At 37.7% G+C, this 21,193-nt stretch overlaps 1 protein-coding gene across 4 annotated transcripts in view; it reads left to right on the top strand.

The window, feature by feature from the left end:
- Positions 1–21,193, top strand: part of WDHD1 (WD repeat and HMG-box DNA binding protein 1) — an 80,071-nt gene that overhangs the window by 4,587 nt on the left and 54,291 nt on the right. For all 4 annotated transcript variants that reach the window (XM_064365884.1, XM_064365885.1, XM_064365882.1 and 1 more), the window contains exons 3-10: positions 8,647–8,758; positions 11,335–11,486; positions 12,996–13,107; positions 13,351–13,401; positions 14,345–14,440; positions 19,010–19,102; positions 20,331–20,437; positions 20,683–20,824. In XM_064365884.1, the coding sequence (XP_064221954.1) occupies positions 8,647–8,758; positions 11,335–11,486; positions 12,996–13,107; positions 13,351–13,401; positions 14,345–14,440; positions 19,010–19,102; positions 20,331–20,437; positions 20,683–20,824 (865 nt within the window). The remainder of the gene's footprint in view (positions 1–8,646; positions 8,759–11,334; positions 11,487–12,995; positions 13,108–13,350; positions 13,402–14,344; positions 14,441–19,009; positions 19,103–20,330; positions 20,438–20,682; positions 20,825–21,193) is intronic.

Raw genomic sequence — 21,193 nt, 5'->3', positions numbered from 1 at the left:
GATTTCACTGATGCTTTGTGGCTGAAGTCAGAAAGTATCTTGTAGTAAGGGACCGCCTTTAAAATTCTTTTGATGTTGAGCAATGTTTCTGGCTACCCAGAACCCCATAAGTTCAGTACTGAAGGTGTCAAAGTGATATACTTGCCCCCAAACACAGTGTCTCTGATTTTGCCTCTAGATTAGGAGTTCATACAGACATTTACAGGCTCATTTCACAAGCTAATCTATGGGAAGGATCGTTACTGCTATGGAAGAGAACCCCAATAAAGAGAACATCATGAAAGTCTGGAAGAATTACACCATTGAAGATGCCATCATCGCAGAAAAAGCTCTGAGGCCATCAAGCCCGAAGCAATAAACTCCTGCTGGAGGAAACCACGTCCAGACTTTGTCCATGACTTAAGATTGACAGCAGAGCCAGTCATCGAAATCCTAAAGGAGATTGTGGATATGGCAAAAAAGATAGGGAGTGAAGTATGTCAAGATATGGACCTTAGAGACATTCAAAAGCTAACCGACACGGCCGGGCACACTGGCTCACACCTGTAATCCCAGCACTTTGGGAGGCCAAGGCAGGCGGATCACTTGAGGTCGGGAGTTCGAGACCAGCCAGGCCAACATGGTGAAACCCCATCTCTACCAAAAATGTAAAAAATTAGCTTGGTACGGTGGTGCATGCCTGTAATCCTACATGCCACCTTCTCCTGGGAGGTGGTGGTTGCAGTGAGCCGAGCTCATGCCACTGCACATTCCAGGCTGGTCAACAGAGCAAAACTCTGTCTCAAAAAAAAAAAAAAGAAAAAAAAAGCTAATAAACACTAAACTCAAGAGTTAGCAGAAGACAATTTGATAGAAATGAGTGCTTCCAAACTAGTGCCAGGTGATAAGGAAGAAGCTGTAGAAGAAGCAGTGCCAGAAAACAAATTGACTTTAGTCAATCTGGCAAAAGCGTTCCTGTTATTCAAGACTGCTTTTGTCTTAGTTTACAACATAGACCCTTCTGTGATATGGGCACTGAAACTAAAGGAAATGGTGGAAGAAGAATTGGTACTGTATAAAAACATTTTTAAAGAAATGAAAAAACAAAAGAGTCAGACAGAAATTATGATGTGTTTTTATAAAGTCGCTGTCTGCCTCTTCTGCCTCCTCTACTTCCTCCCCATCCTCCACCTCTGAGACAGCAAGACCAAGTCCTCTTCCTGCTCCCCCTCAGCCTTCTCAATGTGAAGATGTCAAGGATAAAGACCTTTATGATGATCCACTTCCACTTAATAGTAAATATATTTTCTCTATTTATGATTTTCCTGATAATATTTTCTTTTCTCTCCTGTACTCTATATCATACAGCATATGATATATATAAAAAATATGTGTTAATTGACTATGTTTTCAGTAAAGCTTCTAATCAACAGTAGGCTATTAGTAAAGTTTTGGGAAAATCAAAATTTATATGCAGAGTTTTGACTGTTCAGGGGTCGGAACGAATAATGCCCATGTTGTTCAAGGGTCACCTTTACATCTTTAACTGAAACCTCCCAGAGTTCAGGATTGAGTTCCTGGTTAAGAATCTAAATGTGGGAATTGTCCGTGTATACATAGTATTTAATGCTGTGAACTTGGATGAAATCACCTAGGGAAAGAGTGAATGTAGATAAGAAAAGAGGTTCAAGGGTACTCCAAAATATTTAGAGATCAAGTTAAAGAGGATCCAGCTAAGGAGACTAAGAAAGAGTAGCTAGAAAAGTAGAGAACTGAGAGACAAGAAGGATGTTTAGAGGCCAAATGAAGTGTTTTGAGGAAGAGGAAGTAATAAACTCTGTCAAATGCTCCTGGTGGGCCAGGTTGAAGACTGAGAATTCGCCATTAGATTTAGCAATGTGGAGGTCATTGGCAAGTTTTATGGAGTGGTAAGAATGAACACTTTGAAGTGGATTCAAGATATAATGGAAGCGGAGGAATTTGAATTAGTGACATTGACACTAGATGGTTTTGATTTTGTCTCCAGTACCAGAGGGGTATAGAAAGAAATCAGTTGCTACTTAAGAGGGTTGAAGAGGAAGCAGTGACCCTGGAGGAATGACCAGAAAGAAAGCTGAGTATATAGAGATTTTGCTGGTGCCTCACCATGAATCTCATGACACTCAATAGAATGGTTAAGGAGAGGTGGTTAGATTAGGGAAGGAATGTTGCTCTCTGAGGATAGAGTCCAGGTAGTAAATGCCTTTGTAATCATTGACTTATTGAGGTTATGTCATAAAGTGGGTGAAGTCTTGATATAATTAGTCTTCATGCCCAGATACTGATAGTGGATTTTTTTTAACAGAATCTAGCTCTGTCACCCAGGCTGGAGTGCAATGGCGCCATTTTGGCTCACTGCGACCTCCGCCTCCTGGGTTCAAGCAATTCTCCTGCCTTAGCCTCCCAAGTAGCTGGGATCACAGATGCCTTCCATGAGAGCCAGCTAATTTTTGTATTTTTAGTAGAGAGGAGGTTTAACTATGTTGGCCAGGCTGGTCTTGAGCTCCTGACCTCAATTGATCCTCCAGCCTTGGCCTCCCAAGTGCTAGGATTATAGGCATGAGCCATAGCACCTGGCCTTACTCTTTATTATTTTAAAGCAAATCCCATACATATTGTAACTAAAATCTGGTTTCTTGGGGGTAGAAGCAAGTTTTATCGAGTCATGAATAATCAAAAAAGAGAAGGCACAAATAAAACGATATTAGAGATAAAAAAAGGTCTAATAAAGGCTTCAAGACATGTGAATACAGTAACACCCTTATGCCAGTAATTTTGAAAATTTGGAACAAAAGTACAATTTTCTAGGGATATATAAATTAACAATTACCCAGTTTACTAAAGAAAAAAATAAAAATATTTTAAATAATACTTTAAAACAAAATTTAAATAATATTTTATTACACTGATTATATCCATACATTAAACATATGATCTAAACATTAACATATATAGGATAATCATTCCTGGTATGTATTTGTGTACTTTAATCAATTTTTTAGCCTGTCTGTCCCATGGTATTGCTGATATTTTTCTGAAAAATATATTTTTAATATAGTGTTTTAGTTTTTCTCATAAAATTAGCTGGAATCTTCTTCAGAGTTATATTTTATGCTGAATAAATTTGAAGTAAGATCTTCAATTAATTCTTTTCTTTAGGCCATAACATTTTTTAATGAGAAAAATGTTAGGTTCTAAGGTACCTGGCAGGCTCAGAGCAAATTCTACTAGTTGGGAGAGTCATAATTTTTAAGAATTTGTTTTAATTGAAATGGGTAGATATTTCAGCCTCAGTATTTTTATAGTTTCTATCTTTTTATCTCCGTTCAGGGTATCCTTCTTCACTAATACGGTCTTCACTGTTTAAGGACAAAATTCATCAAGTTGTCTGTGATTCTTTTGGATGTTTCACAGATTTTAAGCCTACTCTTACTTCATTCTGGCACAGAACATAAATTTATACAACTAAAAATAGGAGTTCTATCGAAAGATTCTTCCACAAGTCAAGATATTCCAAAGTACAGTTATAGAAATTTAAAATTAAATCATTCATCATTTCAGCTTTTTATGTACAATTTGTTCAATTCTTACTTGCTTTTGTAGGGATAAATTTCAGTGTCTTCCTGTGCATAAGTTTTGTTTTCAGGAATTGCATTTCATGAAAAGCTTCAAAAGCTTGAGTTGAATGCTTTGATTAAAGATATCTGTTTTCAACTAAATGCAACTAAAATTTACAGGACTTGTTTCTAATAATAATAGTATTATTACAGTAGGACACTTAGGTTATTTTACAGAGTCACTCTTCAAAGGCTCAAAGATTTTAAAAGCCTAATCATTCTAAGCAGAGGGAAAAAGTATGTCCTGCAGTGCTAGTATTTTTTGTGTATTTAACATTGGTTTGTGCACTGCTGAGGTGGGAAGATTCCTTGAGCCCCAGGAGGTCAAGGCTGCAGTGAGCTGTGGTAGGGCCACTGCACTCCAGCCTCGGCAACAAAAACAAAAACAAAACATGTTTCTTTTCAAAAATTTTGTTATTCAGCAATTCTAGATATAAATGAAATCTGAAAATTTGGCAAGTATAGCTTCTTTTTTGTTGATATGTTATCTTGCAGCTCATTTGGACAGAATCATGAATTGTAATTCCAAATCCAAGTACTTTTGTGTTTCATATATTTCTTAATATAGTAAGAACATTTATTTTTCTGGCCAGGTGCAGTGGCTTATGTCTGTAATTCCAGCACTTGGGGAGAACGAGGTGGGTGTTTCAAAAGGGAAAAAAAAGGAATGTTGATTTTGTTTTCTACAGCACTATAGAAAACGATAAATTTAATAAGTAGTTATTTGATCCAATAAAGGATAAAATCATTTAGAAGAATGTTTAGACTACTCTAAAAGCTCTTCTTTCACAGGACTGCTTAACTTTACTATTTCCTGCCAAAAGTTGTATTTGTATTACTGTAAAAATTAAGAATTTTATCATTAGTGTTAGACTTTTTACATAAATTCAGATAGACTCCCCAGTGATGTCAGATGTTTCACTTTAAACAGAATAAAAACTCCCAAAAGATTTACTTTGTTTCTATAAACTGAGTAAACTATTATTGGAATTAATCTGGCCAATTTTCTATTTAAAGCTCCTGATGACATTAATATAATACTTATATCATTTAACTGTTTGAAAGTTCTTTTGCTGTCTATGACCATACCACCCTGAATGCACCTGATCTCATCTGAAAGTTGTTTTGATAATGGAGACAACCCATTAATAGTCACTTTACTTTTTAGGCTTGCACCAGAAAACTTGGAATGAAAAATGAACAAAATTACTTTAGAACAATTGACTTTTTTTTAAACGCTGCACTGTTCAACACAGTAGCTACTAGCCACGTGCCGCTATGTAGATTTAAATCAATTAAGGTTAACTTCATTAAAAATTCAGTTCCTCTTGTCACATTAGCCACATTTCAATTGCTCAGTACCAGATACAGACCATATTCATCACCTCAGAAAGTTGTTTTGGAGAGCACTGAATTCGTAAGAAGAATCATGCTTGACAAGATATAAACCCACCTTCTGCAGGAGTACAGTCAAAGTTTTCAGGCAGCCTTCTCAAGATAACTACTAACTTTGAATAGATGCTGATGCTTCTTCAGGACCTTTTTCTCATCTGATTTTTCTGTGGTTGGTATTATCACTATAGCCCCATGGTAAATGTCAACTAACATTTTATTCAAGTTATATTTTCATTATCAACTTTCCTGAGAAGCAGAAATTTAGTATTTAATCTTTTATTAAATATGTACTTGATATACTTTTTTAGCTCATTGCTACTGGAAGGGTTGTGTTGGTTTTTATTTTTTTCCCAAAATTTCAAAAGCATAGCAATCAATAAAATGAATGGGTAGTTAGTTACAATAAAGGACAAAACCATTTAGAAAAATGTTCAGACTACTCTAAAAGCTCTTCAGAGGACTGCTTATTTCTCATTAATTCCACTGTAATTTTCCACTGTTTCCACCAAGTGGCACCTCCAACTTTGTACATCTCCTCCAGTGCACCTGCTGATACACCAAGAAGTCCATCAGGGCTGGGTGTGGTGGTAATCCCAGCACTTTGGGAGGCTAAAGGTGGGTGGATCACCTGAGGTTAGGAGTTTGAGACCAGCATGGCCAACATGGTGAAAACCCATCTCTACTAAAAACACAAAAATTAGTTGGGTGTGGTGGTGCATGCCTACAATCCCAGCTACTTGGGAGGCTGAGGCAGAGAATCACTTCAACCCAGAAGGCGGAGGTTGCAGTGAGCCAAGATAGCACTACTGCACTCCAGCCTGGGGGACACAGCGATATTCCATTTCAAAAGAAAAAAAAAGTGCATAGGAACAAAAACGTGAAATACTTCTCTCATCACCATTGGGACTGAAAGAAGTAGCTATCCCTAGGGGCTTATGTCTGAATTCATTTTGTTTTTTATTGGTGAATGCCTCACATGTTGTCCCTGAAAGGATTTGTTAGTTACATTGCATCAGGAAAGGATAGGAAAAGGGGAGATGGGTTATCACTGGTCGTTTTTCCAATTTAAATGTGAGTGTGTTAAATGTGTGTGTTTAGTAATGGTGTCATTACTGAATGACACCATGTGTTAAGTGAGACACATTCCATGTGTGTTACGTTATTAAATGACACCATGGCAGAAGCTGGAAGTACAAAGAAGAGGACTGCCAAACCCACCCTAGCCTTTTTTTTTCTTGAGACAGCTTCTTGCTCTGTTGCCCGGGCTTCAGTGCTGTGATCTCGGCTCACTACATGCTCTGCCTCCTGGGTTCAAACGGTTCTCATGCCTCAGCCCCCGGAGTAGCTGGGATTACTGGTGTGCACACCACCATGACTGACTAATGTTTGTGTTTTTAGTAGAGTTGGGGTTTTGCCATGTTGGTCAGGCTCCACCCTACCCAATTTTGATGCAACTAATACTAATACGTTTTTAAGTGAAAAATCTTGGACAAATGCTGGGCCAATTGGACACATAAACCAAGAGTATCCTGGGCAAACTGAGACTTGTAGTCCTCCTATCTACTCCCTATAGAAAGGAGCCCAGCCACCTTACTCTGGCATTAAGGTTATTCTAAACAGGTGACCTAGACTTCATTTTCCTTTTCCTTTCCTAAATTGTCTACTCCAGGTAAACTCCCTCGTACTGTATTAACTTCATAGTTTGGTTCATGTGGTTTCTTCTGGAACTGCCCTCGTCACTAGTCTCAGCATATCTAGTCTTACTTGTTTTTTGTCTTCCCAGTGTAAATACTACCTTTCTTATGAAGCTTTTTGATTTTCCCAGCTGAGCATTAACCTTTTTCTTTTAAACAGCCACAGCTCTTTATATAGATTCTTTTTTTGCTATTTAATATATGTTTTTCTATTTTATTATATACATTACATTTTATGTTTTTACTTGTTTTTTGTATGTGTGCAGATAGGGCACATTCTAAATGAGTAAAAGCACTTGAAAGATGAGAAGTTTAAAACAAGTTAGGATAGACACAGATGGCTATTTGAAACACATTTGGATAATTGAGCTTGCACATCTATTCATTTATTAATTCAGTATACATTTGTTAAGGTTTCTGTCAGACTGTTTGGTGCTGGGAATACAATGGTAGGCAAGGAAGATACAGTCCCTGCTATTGCAGAGATTATATATGATTATATACTCATCTTTTTTTTTTTTTGAGATGGAGTTTCACTCTTGTTGCCCAGGTTGGAGTGCAGTGGCAGATCTCGGCTCACCACAACCTCTGCCCCGGGTTCAAGTGATCCTGCCTCAGCCTCCTGAGTAGCTGGGATTACAAGCATGCGCCACCATGCCCAGCTATTTTTTATATTTTTAGTAGAGACGGGGTTTCTCCATTGGTCAGGCTGGTCTCGGAACTCCTGACCTCAGGTGATCCACCCGCCTCGGCCTCCCAAAATGCTGGGATTACAGGCGTGAGCCATACCACTTGTCCACTCATCTTTTTCATGTTCTTAGAAATAAATAATTTTATGCTGACCAAGCATGGTGGCTCATGTCTGTAATCCCTTAACTTTGGGAGGTGAAGGCAGGCAAATCCCTTGACCCCAGGAGCTCAAGACCAGCCTGGGAAATGTAGGGATACCCTGTCTCTGCAAAAAATAAAAAAATTAGCCAAGCGAGGTGGCACGTGCCTGTAGTCCTAGCTACTTGGGAAGCTGAGGTGGGTTGATCACTTGACCCTGGGAGGCGGAGGGTGTATAGAGCTGTAATTGTGCTACTGACTGGGCAACGGAGTGAGACCCTGCCTTAAAATTTTATAATTTTATGCCAAAGAAGAACTAGAATATTAAACTCATCTTTTATTTTATAGAAGGAAATTAGCAGTTTGTTTTTAGGGTTTATGTTTATAAAATGAGAAAAAATACTAATGTCTTCACTTCATTAAAAAGTGATAAATATAGAGGTAGCTTATGTCTGAAACTAGGTGACTTTTTTTTCCCTTGAGATAGAGTCTCACTCTGTTGCCCAGGTTGGAGTGCAGTGGTGCCATCATGGTTCACTGCAGCCTTGACCTCCTAGGCTCAAATGATCCTCCCTCCTTTCTATAAGAAAGGAGCCCAGCCACCTTACTCTGGCATTAAGGTTATTCTAAACAGGTGACCTAGACTTCATTTTCCTTTTCCTTTCCTAAATTGTCTACTCCAGGTAAACTCCCTCGTACTGTATTAACTTCATAGTTTGGTTCATGTGGTTTCTTCTGGAACTGCCCTCGTCACTAGTCTCAGCATATCTAGTCTTACTTGTTTTTTGTCTTCCCAGTGTAAATACTACCTTTCTTATGAAGCTTTTTGATTTTCCCAGCTGAGCATTAACCTTTTTCTTTTAAACAGCCACAGCTCTTTATATAGATTCCAAAGTAGCTGGTACTACAGGTACACAAACCATGCCTGGCTAATTTAAAAAAAATTTTGCAGAGACTAGGTCTCTCTGTGTTACCCAGGCTAATCTCAAACTCCTGGCCTCAAGTGATCCTCCCACCTTGGATTCCCAAAGTGTTAGCATTAGAGGCGTGAGACACTATGCCCAATGACTTTAATTTGTCTCTTTTCTTCACAGCTTTATTGTGACTTGTGGAAGTGATGGTGATGTGAGGATTTGGGAAGACTTGGATGATGATGATCCTAAGTTCATTAATGTTGGAGAAAAGGCATATTCATGTGCTTTAAAGGTAGTAGAAACAGTTCTATCAATTGATATGAAATGATACTGGCATATGATTTTTATGCTTGTATTTATTCTGTATTCAAAAATATTCAAATATTTTTGAATATAGATATACCTTTTTTTATCTCATGAAATAATATTTTAAAATGCATGATAATGCCTTAACTTGCCCCACCAATTTTTTTGGTTTTGAGATGAGATCTTGCTTTGTTGCCCAGACTGTTCTCAAACTCCTGGGTTCAAGCAGTCCTCCCAATTCAGCCTCCTGGGTAGCTAGGACTGCAGGTGCATGCCACCATACTTGACCACCCCAAAATTTCAAAGGTAAACTGAGTGGTTTATTAAAGGTGATTAATGGATATGAATGGTGGACCAATTAAAATATATGTAAGAAAGGCTGGATGCGGTGGCTCATCCCTGTAATCCCAACTTTTTAGGAGGCTGAGGTGAGAAGATCATGAGGTCAAGAGATGGAGACTATCCTGGCCAACATGGTGAAACCCCGTCTCTACTAAAAATATAAAAACTAGCTGGATACAGTGGTACGTGCCTGTAATCCCAGCTACTCAGGAGGCTGAGGCAGGAGAATCACTTGAACCTGGGAGGCGGAGGTTGCCGTGAGCCAAGATCGCGCCACTGCACTCCATCCTGTGATGACTTTTAACTTGAGTGTATTGTGTTTAGGTAGAAAAATCTTTCCACAGAATTCATATGTTTTCCAAACCCAGACACATTTAAGGTAGATAAGATGATGTTTAGATAATCTTTTTAAAATGGTCATATATAACTGGAAAATACATCCCCAGAAGAAAAATCATAAATGACCAACATACATTAAATGCAAGTTAAATCTTACTGATAAGCAAAGAGGTGCAAAATTGAAAATTGGAGACTTTTTTCCCCATACGATTGGCAAGGTTGAGAAATATTGCTAATCCCAGTTATAGTGAGGGCTTTGACTAGTAAGTTTTATCATATACAGTGACTGGATATATAAATGAGAAACTTTTTTTTAGAGCAAATTGATACTGTATATTAAAATTAGAATGCACACAGTTATTTCTGGCTATTTTCAGGTTTATATGGAAAAGGATATTAATAAAAGCACAATTCATAATAGCAATTCTAGTAATACTCTTCAATAGCAAAAGTTAGAAACAATTGAAGGGTCCTTCGATAGAGAATTTATTTTATAAATTTTTAGGGCCATATAATGGAATACTATGCAGCCACTATAAAAATATGGTATCTCTATTCATTTTCATCTGAAAAGATATTTATAATAAGTTGAAAATTAAGTGTATAATAAGTTGAAAAAGAATGAGATTCAGAACAATTAACATAGTGTAGTCTTATGTTTGTTAAAATAAATACATATATACACATACACACAAACACACACACAGATATAAAAAAAATTAAAATGACTTAACCTCAAAATGTTAATGGAGATTACTTCATAAAATTAGGAATTCACCCTCTACTCAGGATGTTTTTGGGTTTTTTTTTTGTTTTTTTTGGTACAGAGTTGCACTCTTATTGCCTAGGCTGGAGTGTGATGGTGTGATCTCGGCTCACTGCAACCTCTGCCTCCTGGGTTCAAGCGATTCTCCTGCCTCAGCCTCCCAAGCAGCTGGGATTACAGGTGCCCACCACCACACCTGGCTAATTTTTTTGTATTTTTAGTAGAGATGGGATTTTACCATGTTGGCTAGGCTGGTCTCGAACTCCTGACCTCAGGTGATCTACCGACCTCAGCCTCCCAAAGTACTGGGATTGTAGGTCTGAGCTACCACACCCAGCCCAATATTTTCATATTGTTATTTATTTCCTTTCATTGAGCATGTACTGCCTTTGTATATGAAAAAGACTATAAAGGAGAAAAAAGTAAACATGGTCTTGTATTAGTTTGCTAAGGCTGATGTAGCAAATTACCACAAACTTAGGGGCTTAAAACAATAGATAATTATCAGAAGGCAAGTTCAGAAGGCAACAAGTCTGAAATCAAGGTTTCGTCATGGCTGGCTCTTCCCACGGCTCTGAGGGAGAATATGTTCTATTCCTGTCTTCTGGGTTCTGGTGGTGTGGCAATCCTCAACATTCTTTACCTTGTAGATACATCACTCCAGTCTCTGCCATGGATTCTACATTTAGACTTTAAAAATACACATAATGATTTTGTTGTGGAAACATAGGGCAATGCTGTTGTGGCCACTGTGGCCATGCCTTCTCATTTTGAGTCTAGCTCTGTTTTCTCTGAAAAGCTTGCTTGAATCTCCTTCATTTTTTTGACACTTAGTTCCCATAAAAATACTATTCGAATATTTTTCTTACCAGAAGTAAAAGAAAAATTAGAGGCTAAAGGATTGGCTGGTAAAGGTACAATTCATTTTTCTAAAGCTAGCAAATTTTTTTTGCTAATGTACATTTCAGCAAAGTTGTACATTTAGTGGTAATTTTTCTCTTGATATGAACAACATTTTTAAGTTTTTTTTGTTTTTCTTACTGGATTTTTAACTATGGAGAGACTCCCAGTTGATTTGGATTTGTTTTGCTGATGTTTCTTAATTTTTCTTTTAGAATGGAAAATTGGTCACTGCAGTTTCTAATAATACTATTCAAGTCCACACATTTCCTGAAGGAGTTCCAGATGGTATATTGACTCGCTTCACTACAAATGCAAACCATGTGGTCTTTAGTGGGGATGGTACTAAAATTGCTGCTGGATCTAGGTAAGGCTCTTTGACATCAGAAAAGGAAATAATGTTAGAACAAAAGACCTCGTTTATTTGTTTCAGGGTAATGTTTTCAGGGCTATCACTTAATTTTTTTTTGTTGTTTCATCATATATGTTTTTTTATCTAGTAAAGGTTTTTGAGGACAAACTTGTGCTTCTTTGTGAATTGAAATATATTCCTTTAGCCAGGTGTGGTGGCTCATGCCTGTAATCCTAGCACTTTGGGAAGCCAAGGCAGGCAGATCACCTGAGCTCAGGAGTTCAAGACTAGCCTGGCCAAGATGATGAAACCTCATCTCTACTAAAAATACAAAAAATTAGCTGGCTGTGGTGGTAGGTACCTGTAATCCCAGCTACTCAGGAAGCTGAGGCAGGAGAATCACTTGAACCCAGGAGGCGGAGGATGCAGTGAGCCGAGATGGTACCACTGTACTCCAGCCTGGGTGACACAGCGAGACTTTATCTCAAAAAAAAAGAAAAGAAAAGAAATATATTGTGAAACCCCGTCTCTACTAATACAAAAAAAAAAATTAGCTGGGCATGGTGGCGCGTGCTTGTAATCCCAGCTACTCAGGAAGCTGAGGCAGGAGAATTGCCTGAACCCAGGAGGCGGAGGTTGCAGTGAGCCGAGATCGCGCCATTGCACTCCAGCCTGGGTACCGAGAGCGAAACTCCGTCTCAAAAAAAAAAAAAAAAAAAAAAAAAAAAAAAAAAAAAAGAAATATATTGCTTTGCAGATGGCCTGTTTAATAATACTGAAAGCATAGCTTGATGCAAAATTTTAAAAAATTATTTTAGGGCTGGTGTGGTGGCTCATGCCTATAATCCCAGCACCTTGGGAGGCCAAGGTAGGCAGATCATGTGAGGTCAGGAGTTCGACACCAGCCTGGCTAACAAAAGTGAAACCTTATCTCTATTAAAAATACAAAAATTAGCTGGGCATGGTAGTGGGCTCATGTAATCCCAGCTACTTGGGAGCTGAGACAGGAGAATCACTTGAATTTGGGAGGCAGAGGTTGCAGTGAGCTGAGATCGCACCATTCAACTCCAGCCTGGGCAACAAGAGCGAAACTCCATCTCAAAAAAAAAAATTAAGTTAGAACTTGGACTGTACAGTCAGAATATTTTGGAGTTTCCCTTGATGCTGGTTTATCATGAGAAAACAATATAATTGGTTGAATTAATGAGGTGAAGTGAAAGGTATAGTACTTTTTAAAATGGTTGTAGCTATAATTAGATTAGCAAGTAATAGAAGTTTAAGATGTAACTAAAGAAGCCACTTAGTTTGTATTTTAGCATAACGGGAAATCTCGACTTGTGTTTTCAGCATATGTATAGAGCAAAACTAAAAGGAAAGTCATTAAATTTGGGTGCCAAATTTTATAAGTTGCTATAAAGAAATTACAGCATTTATGCTTGTGATTTTGAAATATTTGGGTCATAGATTTTAGGAGAGGCCTTTGTGTTAGCATTTATTCGTTGGCATTACTCTTTTTGTTCATAGTGATTTTCTAGTCAAAATTGTGGATGTGATGGATAGCAGCCAACAGAAAACATTTCGAGGACATGATGCCCCTGTTTTAAGTCTTTCCTTTGATCCTAAGGACATCTTTCTGGTAATTATTTTTTCCTTCTCTTTTTGTGTTTTTCCTGAATATATTTAAAAATATATTTCCTGTTAAGTCTCTAAAAAATGTCCTGCTCACTCTCTAACTTTTCAACCTTTGTTTTATTCAGTAAGAGAGTTAACAAGAAATTTCATCCAGTTGATAAAAGGCTTTTTCATTTAACTAACTGAATCACTTTCCATGTAGTATTATGGCTATGACTATAGAGAAATGTATTGTTTATTCCTACAGGCATCAGCTAGTTGTGATGGATCTGTCAGAGTGTGGCAAATTTCAGATCAGGTAAACTCAGCAATTTTAATTTAAAGCTTTTTGCCCAACTCTATAGTAAATTGTTATGCATTGTATTACTGGGTCAAATTAATAATTGCTTTTCTTTAGAATTTGTTTCTTTGAGTAGCATAAATATTGTTTTTGTAATCAAAGTCCACAGTAATCTAGTGCCAAAGTAAATATGTTGAAGACTAAAATTGCATTTGTACCCAATCACAAGGGGAATGATAGGCTTATATTTAATTTTTTAAGTTTTGTAAATCAAGGAAATACATCCAGTTATTTTATATTTACAAGGTAGACCATGCGTTGGGCCTTGGGTTAGATGCTGGGGATAAAAAATAAAGCATGGATCACACTTGATTTGGAGAGCCGCATATGCAACTTACTCAAATGTAGCCTAATAAAGATTTTAAAGGAAGTGTGAAATAAAGTGTTCTCCAGATTGGCAAGGGAACAATTAAGTCCTCCCAAGGCAATCAGTGATGTCTTGGCATTTCTAGAGATAATATGAATGTAATTGACTATAGAAATATTCTCCACAAATATGCCTTAATATTCACACTTCCTTCCCTTCATTCTTGAGCTGTTTAAAAGAACCGACTTTGACACCTTAACATTTTATAGTAGACCTTACAAGTTTTATTTCTGTAGTCATTCTAAGAATTTCACATATTGGAATTTTGTGTGTGTATGTTTATCCAGTGATTATATCATTTGTTTTTTCTGTACAGAAAGTACTCTGATTATTTAAGATTTGTACTCTTCATATCTTTGAAGAACTTAAAGCAGTTTAGATATATTAGGTATTATTGTAATTAAGGTACATTAAGTTGTGTTTTTCTGAGACTGTATATTTATTTGAAGAAACCTTTAAATATATTTAGTTCTGCATCTATTTTGGGAGGGAATTTTCATAAAGGGGAATAAATTTTCTTTTTTTAAAAATAAGACATGTGCTGTTAGTTGGTCACTGCTACAAAAATGCAACGATGTGATAAATGCAAAATCAATCTGCAGACTTGCTTGGCAGCCAAAAAGTGGGAAGGTAAGTGATATTTTTCAATCTTTGTTTTATTCAGTCCTTTTCAACTTTGAATATAAGAATAGTTTTTTTAATTGTTACTTTTTAAAAATTTAGATTATAAATTTTAGAGTACCAAGCCAAATAATTAGTATTGAAATGCTAATTTTCAAGATTCATTTTGAAGTGTAAATTTTGCATGAATGAATTAATTTTATATTTTCTTCACATTCATGCTTAATGGAACAACTCTGGAGACAGTCTTATGTCCACTCTCACCGTTAGTACTTAACATTTTACAGGTATTAACTGATAGAGTTAGACAACAGACAGATATGAGAAGTTTGAAAGGAAGAAAGAAAATGTTCATTATTTGCAAATGAAATGTTTCTATATGAGTAAGTCCCAAGAAAATCAACTGGGGAAGAAAATCATTCTAACAATAAGAACATTTAGTAAGGTAACTGGAAGTAAACATAGCCATTTAGAAAGAATGTAGGAAAAATAATACATTTACTGTTAAATTGAAAAAGATACAGTAACAGGTTAAATGTACAAGAAATGTGAAAGATCTATGTAAAGAAAATTTTAACATGCTACCAAGTGGAGTAAAAGAAGACTTGGAAAAATAGAAACATATTCTTAGAAAGGAATTTTTGATGTAAATAAAGGTAAGAGTGCTTCCCTAAATTGATCTATAGTTTTGACAACATTTATGTATAAAATACCAGGCTATGTGTGGTGGCTCATGCCCGTAATCCCAGCACTTGGGGAGGCCAAGGCAGGAGGATTGCTTGAGCTCAGGAGTTTGACACCAGTCTGGGTAACATAGCGAGACTTTGTCTCCACAAAAAATGAAAATTAGCCAGGTGTGGTAGCATATGCCTATAGTCCCATCTACCTGGGAGGCTGAGGCAGGAGGATTGCTTGAGCCCAGGAGATTAAGGCTGCAGTGGGCTATAATCTTGTCGCTGTACTCCAGCATGGGCAACAGAGCCAAACCCTACTTCAAAAATAAAATATCTCAACTGAAGACTTTAAGAAAAAAAAAAAGAAAACAAAATAAAAGTACCAATAAGATGCCTGGGAGGACCAAATTGAGCTGATTCTAAAGCTCATGTGGGCTTCCCGCGCTACCCAGAGAAGGGTCCATATGACGTTGTTCTGGATATCCATCGTAACTTAAAGGGAAACTTTCACAGTGTCTGGAACACTCGATGTCCTGCAAATGAAGAAGGAGGATGTCCTTAGGTTCCTTGCAGCAGGAACCCACTTAGGTGGCACCGCTTTGACTTCCAAGTGGAACAGTACATCTATAAAAGGAAAAGTGATGGCATCTACATCATAAATTTAAAGAGGACCTGGGAGAAGCTTCTGCTGGAAGCTTGCGCTGTTGTTGCCATCTAAAACCCTGGTGATGTCAGTGTCCTATCATCTAGGAATACTGGCCAGAGGGCCATGCTAAAGTTTGCTGCTGCCTGCCGCTGGAGTCACTCTAATTGCTGGCTGCTTCACTCCTCGAACTTTCACTGACCAGATCCAGTCAGGCTTTTAGGAGCTACAGCTTCTTATGGTGACTAATCCCGGGGTGATCACCAGCCTCTCACAGAGGCATCTTATGTTAACCTACCTACTATTGCTCTGTGTCACACAGATTTTCCTCTGTGCTATGCAGACACTACCATCTCAGGCAACAACAAAGGGAGCTCACTCAGTGGGGCTGATGTGGTGGATCCGATCCAGGAAGTCCTGCATGGCACCATTTCCTGTGGGAGGTCATGCCTGATCTCTACTACGGGGTTCCTGAAGAGATTGAAAAAGGAGAGCAGGCTGCTGCTGAAAATGCTGTGGCCAAGGAGGAATTTCAGGGTGAAAGGACTGCTCCAGCTCCTCAGTTTGCTGCTACTCAGCCTGAGGTTGTAGACTGGTCTGAAGACATGCAGGTGCCCTTTGTGCCTATTTAGCACTTCCCTCCTGAAAACTGGAGTACTCAGCCTGCCACAGAAGACTGATCTACAGCTCCCCACTGCTCAGACCACTGAATTCATAGGAACAACCACTGAGTGGTCTTAAGCTGTTCTTGCACAGGCTTTTAAGCAACATGGAAATAAGGCTGATGAAAAAGAAACATTGGCCAGGCGCAGTGGCTCACGCCTGTAATCCCAGCACTTTGGGAGGCTGAGGCAGGTGGATCACCTGAGGTCGGGAGTTCGAGAGCAGCCTGACCAACATGGTGAAACCCTGTCTCTAAAAAAAAAAGAAAGAAAAAGAAACATTGGTTCGGGCTTGGTGGCTCATGCCTATAATCCTAGCACTTTGGGAGGCTGAGGCAGGTGGATCACTTGAGACTAGGAGTTGGAGACTAGCCTGGACAACATGGCGAAACCCTGTCTCTACTAAAAATACAGAAATTAGCTGGGCGTGGTGGCACACACCTGTAATCCCAGCTACTTGGGAGTCTGAGGCATAAGAATCGCTTGAACCTGGCTGGGCTTGGTGGCTAACTCCTGTAATCCCAGCACTTTGGGAGGCTGGGGTGGGCAGATCACAAGATCGGGAGATTGAGACCATCTTGGTTAACATGGTGAAACCCCGTGTCTACTAAAAATACAAAAAATTAGCCAGGTGTGGTGGCACGTGCCTGTAGTCCCAGCTACTCAGGAGGCTGAGGTAGGAGAATCGCTTGAACCTGGGAGGTAGAGATTGCAGTGAGCCGAGTTTGCAATACTGCACTCCAGCCAGGCAATAGGGCGAGAATCTCTCTCAAAGAAAGAAAATAAACATTAGTTTCTAAAAAAAAAAAAAAAAGGAAAAGTCCCTGTGAAAAACGAAAAGTTATGAAAAAGAAAAATGATGCAAATAATTTAATTCAATCAGATAATAAAACATAAAGTTATGAGAATAAAAAGTTTGCTGTTAGTCATGAATAGACACGTACCTGTTAAAGATATAAATAGACCCAAATGTGTATGGAAAGTTATTATATATAACATTAATAAAAGGAGATTTAGCAAATGTGTTAGCACAATGATATGAATACCAGGAGGTGGGAATCATTGAGGACCATCTTGGAGGCTTTCTTCCACATGATGAGTCTATACACAGGTATTTACTATATTATTATTTCAACTTTTTTATTTTGAAATTTTTCAGAAAATAAAATTAATAAAGTTGATTGTATAAAAAGTAAATAATTTTGCATGATACAAAATATTACAGTAGGCCAGGCACAGTGGCTCATGCCTGTAATCCCAGCACTTTGGGAGACCGAGGCAGGCAGATCATGAGATCAGGAGTTCAAGACCAGACTGGCCAACATGGTGAAACCCTGTCTCTACGAAAAATACAAAAATTAGCTGGACATGGTGGCTTCTGCCTGTAATCCCAGCTACTTGGGAGGCTGAGGTAGGAGAATTGCTTGAACCGGGACCCAGGAGGCAGAGGTTACAGTGAGCCAAGATCGCCACCACTGTACTCCATCCTGGGCTACTGAGTGAGACTCCATCTCAAAAACAACAAAACAAAACAAAATATTACAGTCACAGTACAAATGACAAACTGGGGAAGAAAGTGTGAAACAGTAAAGCAGAGCTAATTTCCATAGTATGCAAAGTATTCTTACAGATCAACAAAAACCCATCAGAAAGATGAGCAAAGACGAGCAGACAGTGTACGTAAAAAATACACAGTTGGGCCGGGCATGGTGGCTCATGTGTGTAATCCCAGAGCTTTGGGAGGCTAAGGTGGGTGGATTACCTGAGGTCAGGAGTTCAAGACCAGCTTGACCAACATGGAGAAACCCCGTCTCTATTTAAAAAAAAAAAAAAGAATGAAAAAAGAAAAAAAAATACAAAGTTGTTAGCTGGGCACGGTGGCTCATGCTTATAGTCCCAGCACTTTGGGAAGCCAAGGCAGGTGGATCATAAGGTCAGGAGTTTGAGACCAGCCTGGCCAATATGTTGAAACCCCATCTCTACTAAAAATACACAAACTAGCCAGGTGTGGTGGCAGGTGCCTGTAGTTCCAGCTACTCGGGAGGCTGAGGCAGGAGAATCGCTTGAACTAGAGAAGCGGAGATTGCAGTGAGCTGAGATTGTGCCACTGCACTCCAGCCTGGGTGACAGAGCGAGACTCTGTCTCAAAAAAAAGAAAAAATAAGTAATAGTAGTATTAAAAGTACTAAGTAATTACAAGTTCTCCATTTTTTGGTACAAGCAATAGAGTGATCACCTTTATTTTTTTCTCTTCCCATGACAGATTATCATCTATTTTTTGCTTAGTGAAGTTTTAAGTATGTTCTGAGTTTTTTTAGTTGTCAATTAATATACAGATTTGTGCCAGGCCCAGATTTGTGCCAGTGGTGTATGCTTGTAGTCCCAGCTACTTGGGAGGCTGAGCCAGGAAGATCCCTCAAGCCCAGGAGTTGGAGACCAACCTGGACAACATAGTGAGACACTGTCTTAAAAACAGAAACAATAAAACTAATTTGCTTTTATGTCTTGTACATTTATCTGGATGAATTTTGGCCTTTTTTCCCTCTTCGAATTCAATTTAATGTAAACTTTTGTTTGAATTGTTTATCTTTTCTAATAGTTACTGGCAATTCCTGTGGAAAAATCTGTTAAGCTATATAGAAGAGAAACTTGGAGTCATCAGTTTGATCTTTCAGATAATTTCATCTCTCAGGTAGGTTTTATAAAGTGACACTTTCAGTGGACTATAAGGAGTATTTAATGCGTAGTTTGCCTAAGTACAGTTGTAGTTAAATATTATTGGAATGGAAAACTCTTGACTTTTGTATGTAGTCCACCTTCTAACTCTCATCCTTTCTTCATTTGATCAATAACTAGATACTAAATAAGTCTTTGCTAGGTCTTATCTTAAGTTTCTCCTTTGTGAGATTTGCTAAAAAAATCTTTTAATTTATAAGAAGTCAAATTTAACCCTTGCATAGTATTAGAACAAGTTACTCTAAAATTATCAGTAGTTAGCCTTTATTGTTAAGTGAGTTTCACTGAGACTTGTGATTATAGACTCTGAAATTTTAGAGCAAGAAGGGTTATTGGTCTATTTTCTCTTTCTCTTACACACATACGTATTTCACAGTTAAGGAAACATAAGCCCAGTAGGTCAGCAATGTCTTATTAAAGTTCACTTCACTTACTAGTTTTCTTCATTTTGATTGTGAATGCTAAGAGAATGTCTTGAATTATCTCTCTTTCTAAGATAATAACATTTTTTAGATTTTGCTTTGAAAATTGTGCCTGTGGCTGGGCACAGTGGCTCATGCCTATAATCCCAGCACTTCGGAAGCCTGAGGCAGGAAGATTGCTTGAGGCCAGGAATCCAAAACCAACTTGGGTGACAAAACAAGGCTCCATTTCTACAAAAAAAAAAAAAAAAAAAAAAAAAAAAACTAAAAAATTAGCCAGGTGTGGTGGTGCATGCCTGTAGTCCTAGCTACCTGGGAAGTTGAGGCAGGAGGATCTCTTGAGCTTAAGAGGTGGAAATTGCTTGACCTGCATGTCAAATATAAAGAAAGAAAGAAAGAAAGAAAGAGAGTTGGAAATTGCAGTGAGTAATGATGGTGCCATTACACTGCAGCCTAGGTGACGGAGCAAGACCCTGACTCTAAAAATGAAATTGTGCTAGTATATTTTTTCATGATAAACAAAGGAATAGCTGGTAGTGATACTTGAATATTATTGAAAAATAAGGTTAGAAAATAAGCAAACTTTGTTTTGTCATTTGTGTATCAAATATAATTAAAAATAATATAGATTAGGGATATAAAAATTTGAATAGGTTGATTATCCTCCGAATTCTTGAAAAAAAATTAAAAGAAAATTGAATTTGGTAATGAGTAGTTTGAAATTTTACAAAATCATTATTTATTAACTGTTTTTCTTTACAGACCCTCAATATAGTAACCTGGTCTCCCTGTGGGCGATATTTAGCTGCAGGTAGTATTAATGGTCTAATTATAGTTTGGAATGTGGAAACCAAAGACTGCGTGGAAAGGTATGATTTAGTATATCTTTTGTCTCTTCTTTGCTCATCTCTGTTAGTTTTGTATTTGTTTTATTTTGAAACATTTCAAATCTGCCATCAGATTGTCAGAATGAAAATATAATTAAAACTTATTTATAAATTATCATCAAAAGTCATTTAATCTTTTCTAACTAAAATTTACCTAAATATATATGTACAGGTTATATATATGTTTTTCTTGACAATATTTTTAGAACCTACTTTTTAACTTTTAGGGTGAAACATGAGAAAGGTTATGCAATTTGTGGTCTGGCATGGCATCCTGCTTGTGGTCAAATATCTTACACTGATGCAGAAGGAAATCTAGGTCTTCTAGAGAATGTCTGTGACCCCAGTGGAAAGACATCAAGCAGTAAGGTAACAAGTAGTATGGTACAAGTTTCTTCAGAGTGTTTCTGTTATCATGTGGATTTGGAAGACACCATAAACTGCCTTACTTTCTTGGAAAATTACCTTTCATGTTTACTATAGTAGATGCTGAGTAGTAACCTGTAGTAAAGAAAACTACTTACTTGTTCAACCTGATGTCTCCAAAGTGTATTTTACTAAGAAACTTTTTTTCTTTCCATATAATGCCTTTCCAAGGAATACCTTTCATTAAATAGTATTTTGTATCAGGTCTCAGTTTGGCCTACAGACTATTTCTACTCTGAATTAGCCTTCACTCTTAGAACTACCTGTACACCTCCTCTGCTTAGTCAGAGAGCTTTACTGAACTACTTTAAA

Source organism: Aotus nancymaae, unplaced genomic scaffold (assembly GCF_030222135.1).
Source record: "Aotus nancymaae isolate 86718 unplaced genomic scaffold, 86718_ANA_hifiasm-v0.15.2.pri h1tg000062l, whole genome shotgun sequence".
In the NCBI taxonomy this organism is placed as follows: Eukaryota; Metazoa; Chordata; class Mammalia; order Primates; family Aotidae; genus Aotus; species Aotus nancymaae.
Note: the sequence above shows the minus strand (reverse complement) of the source record. Positions and strands in the feature narration are given on the sequence as shown.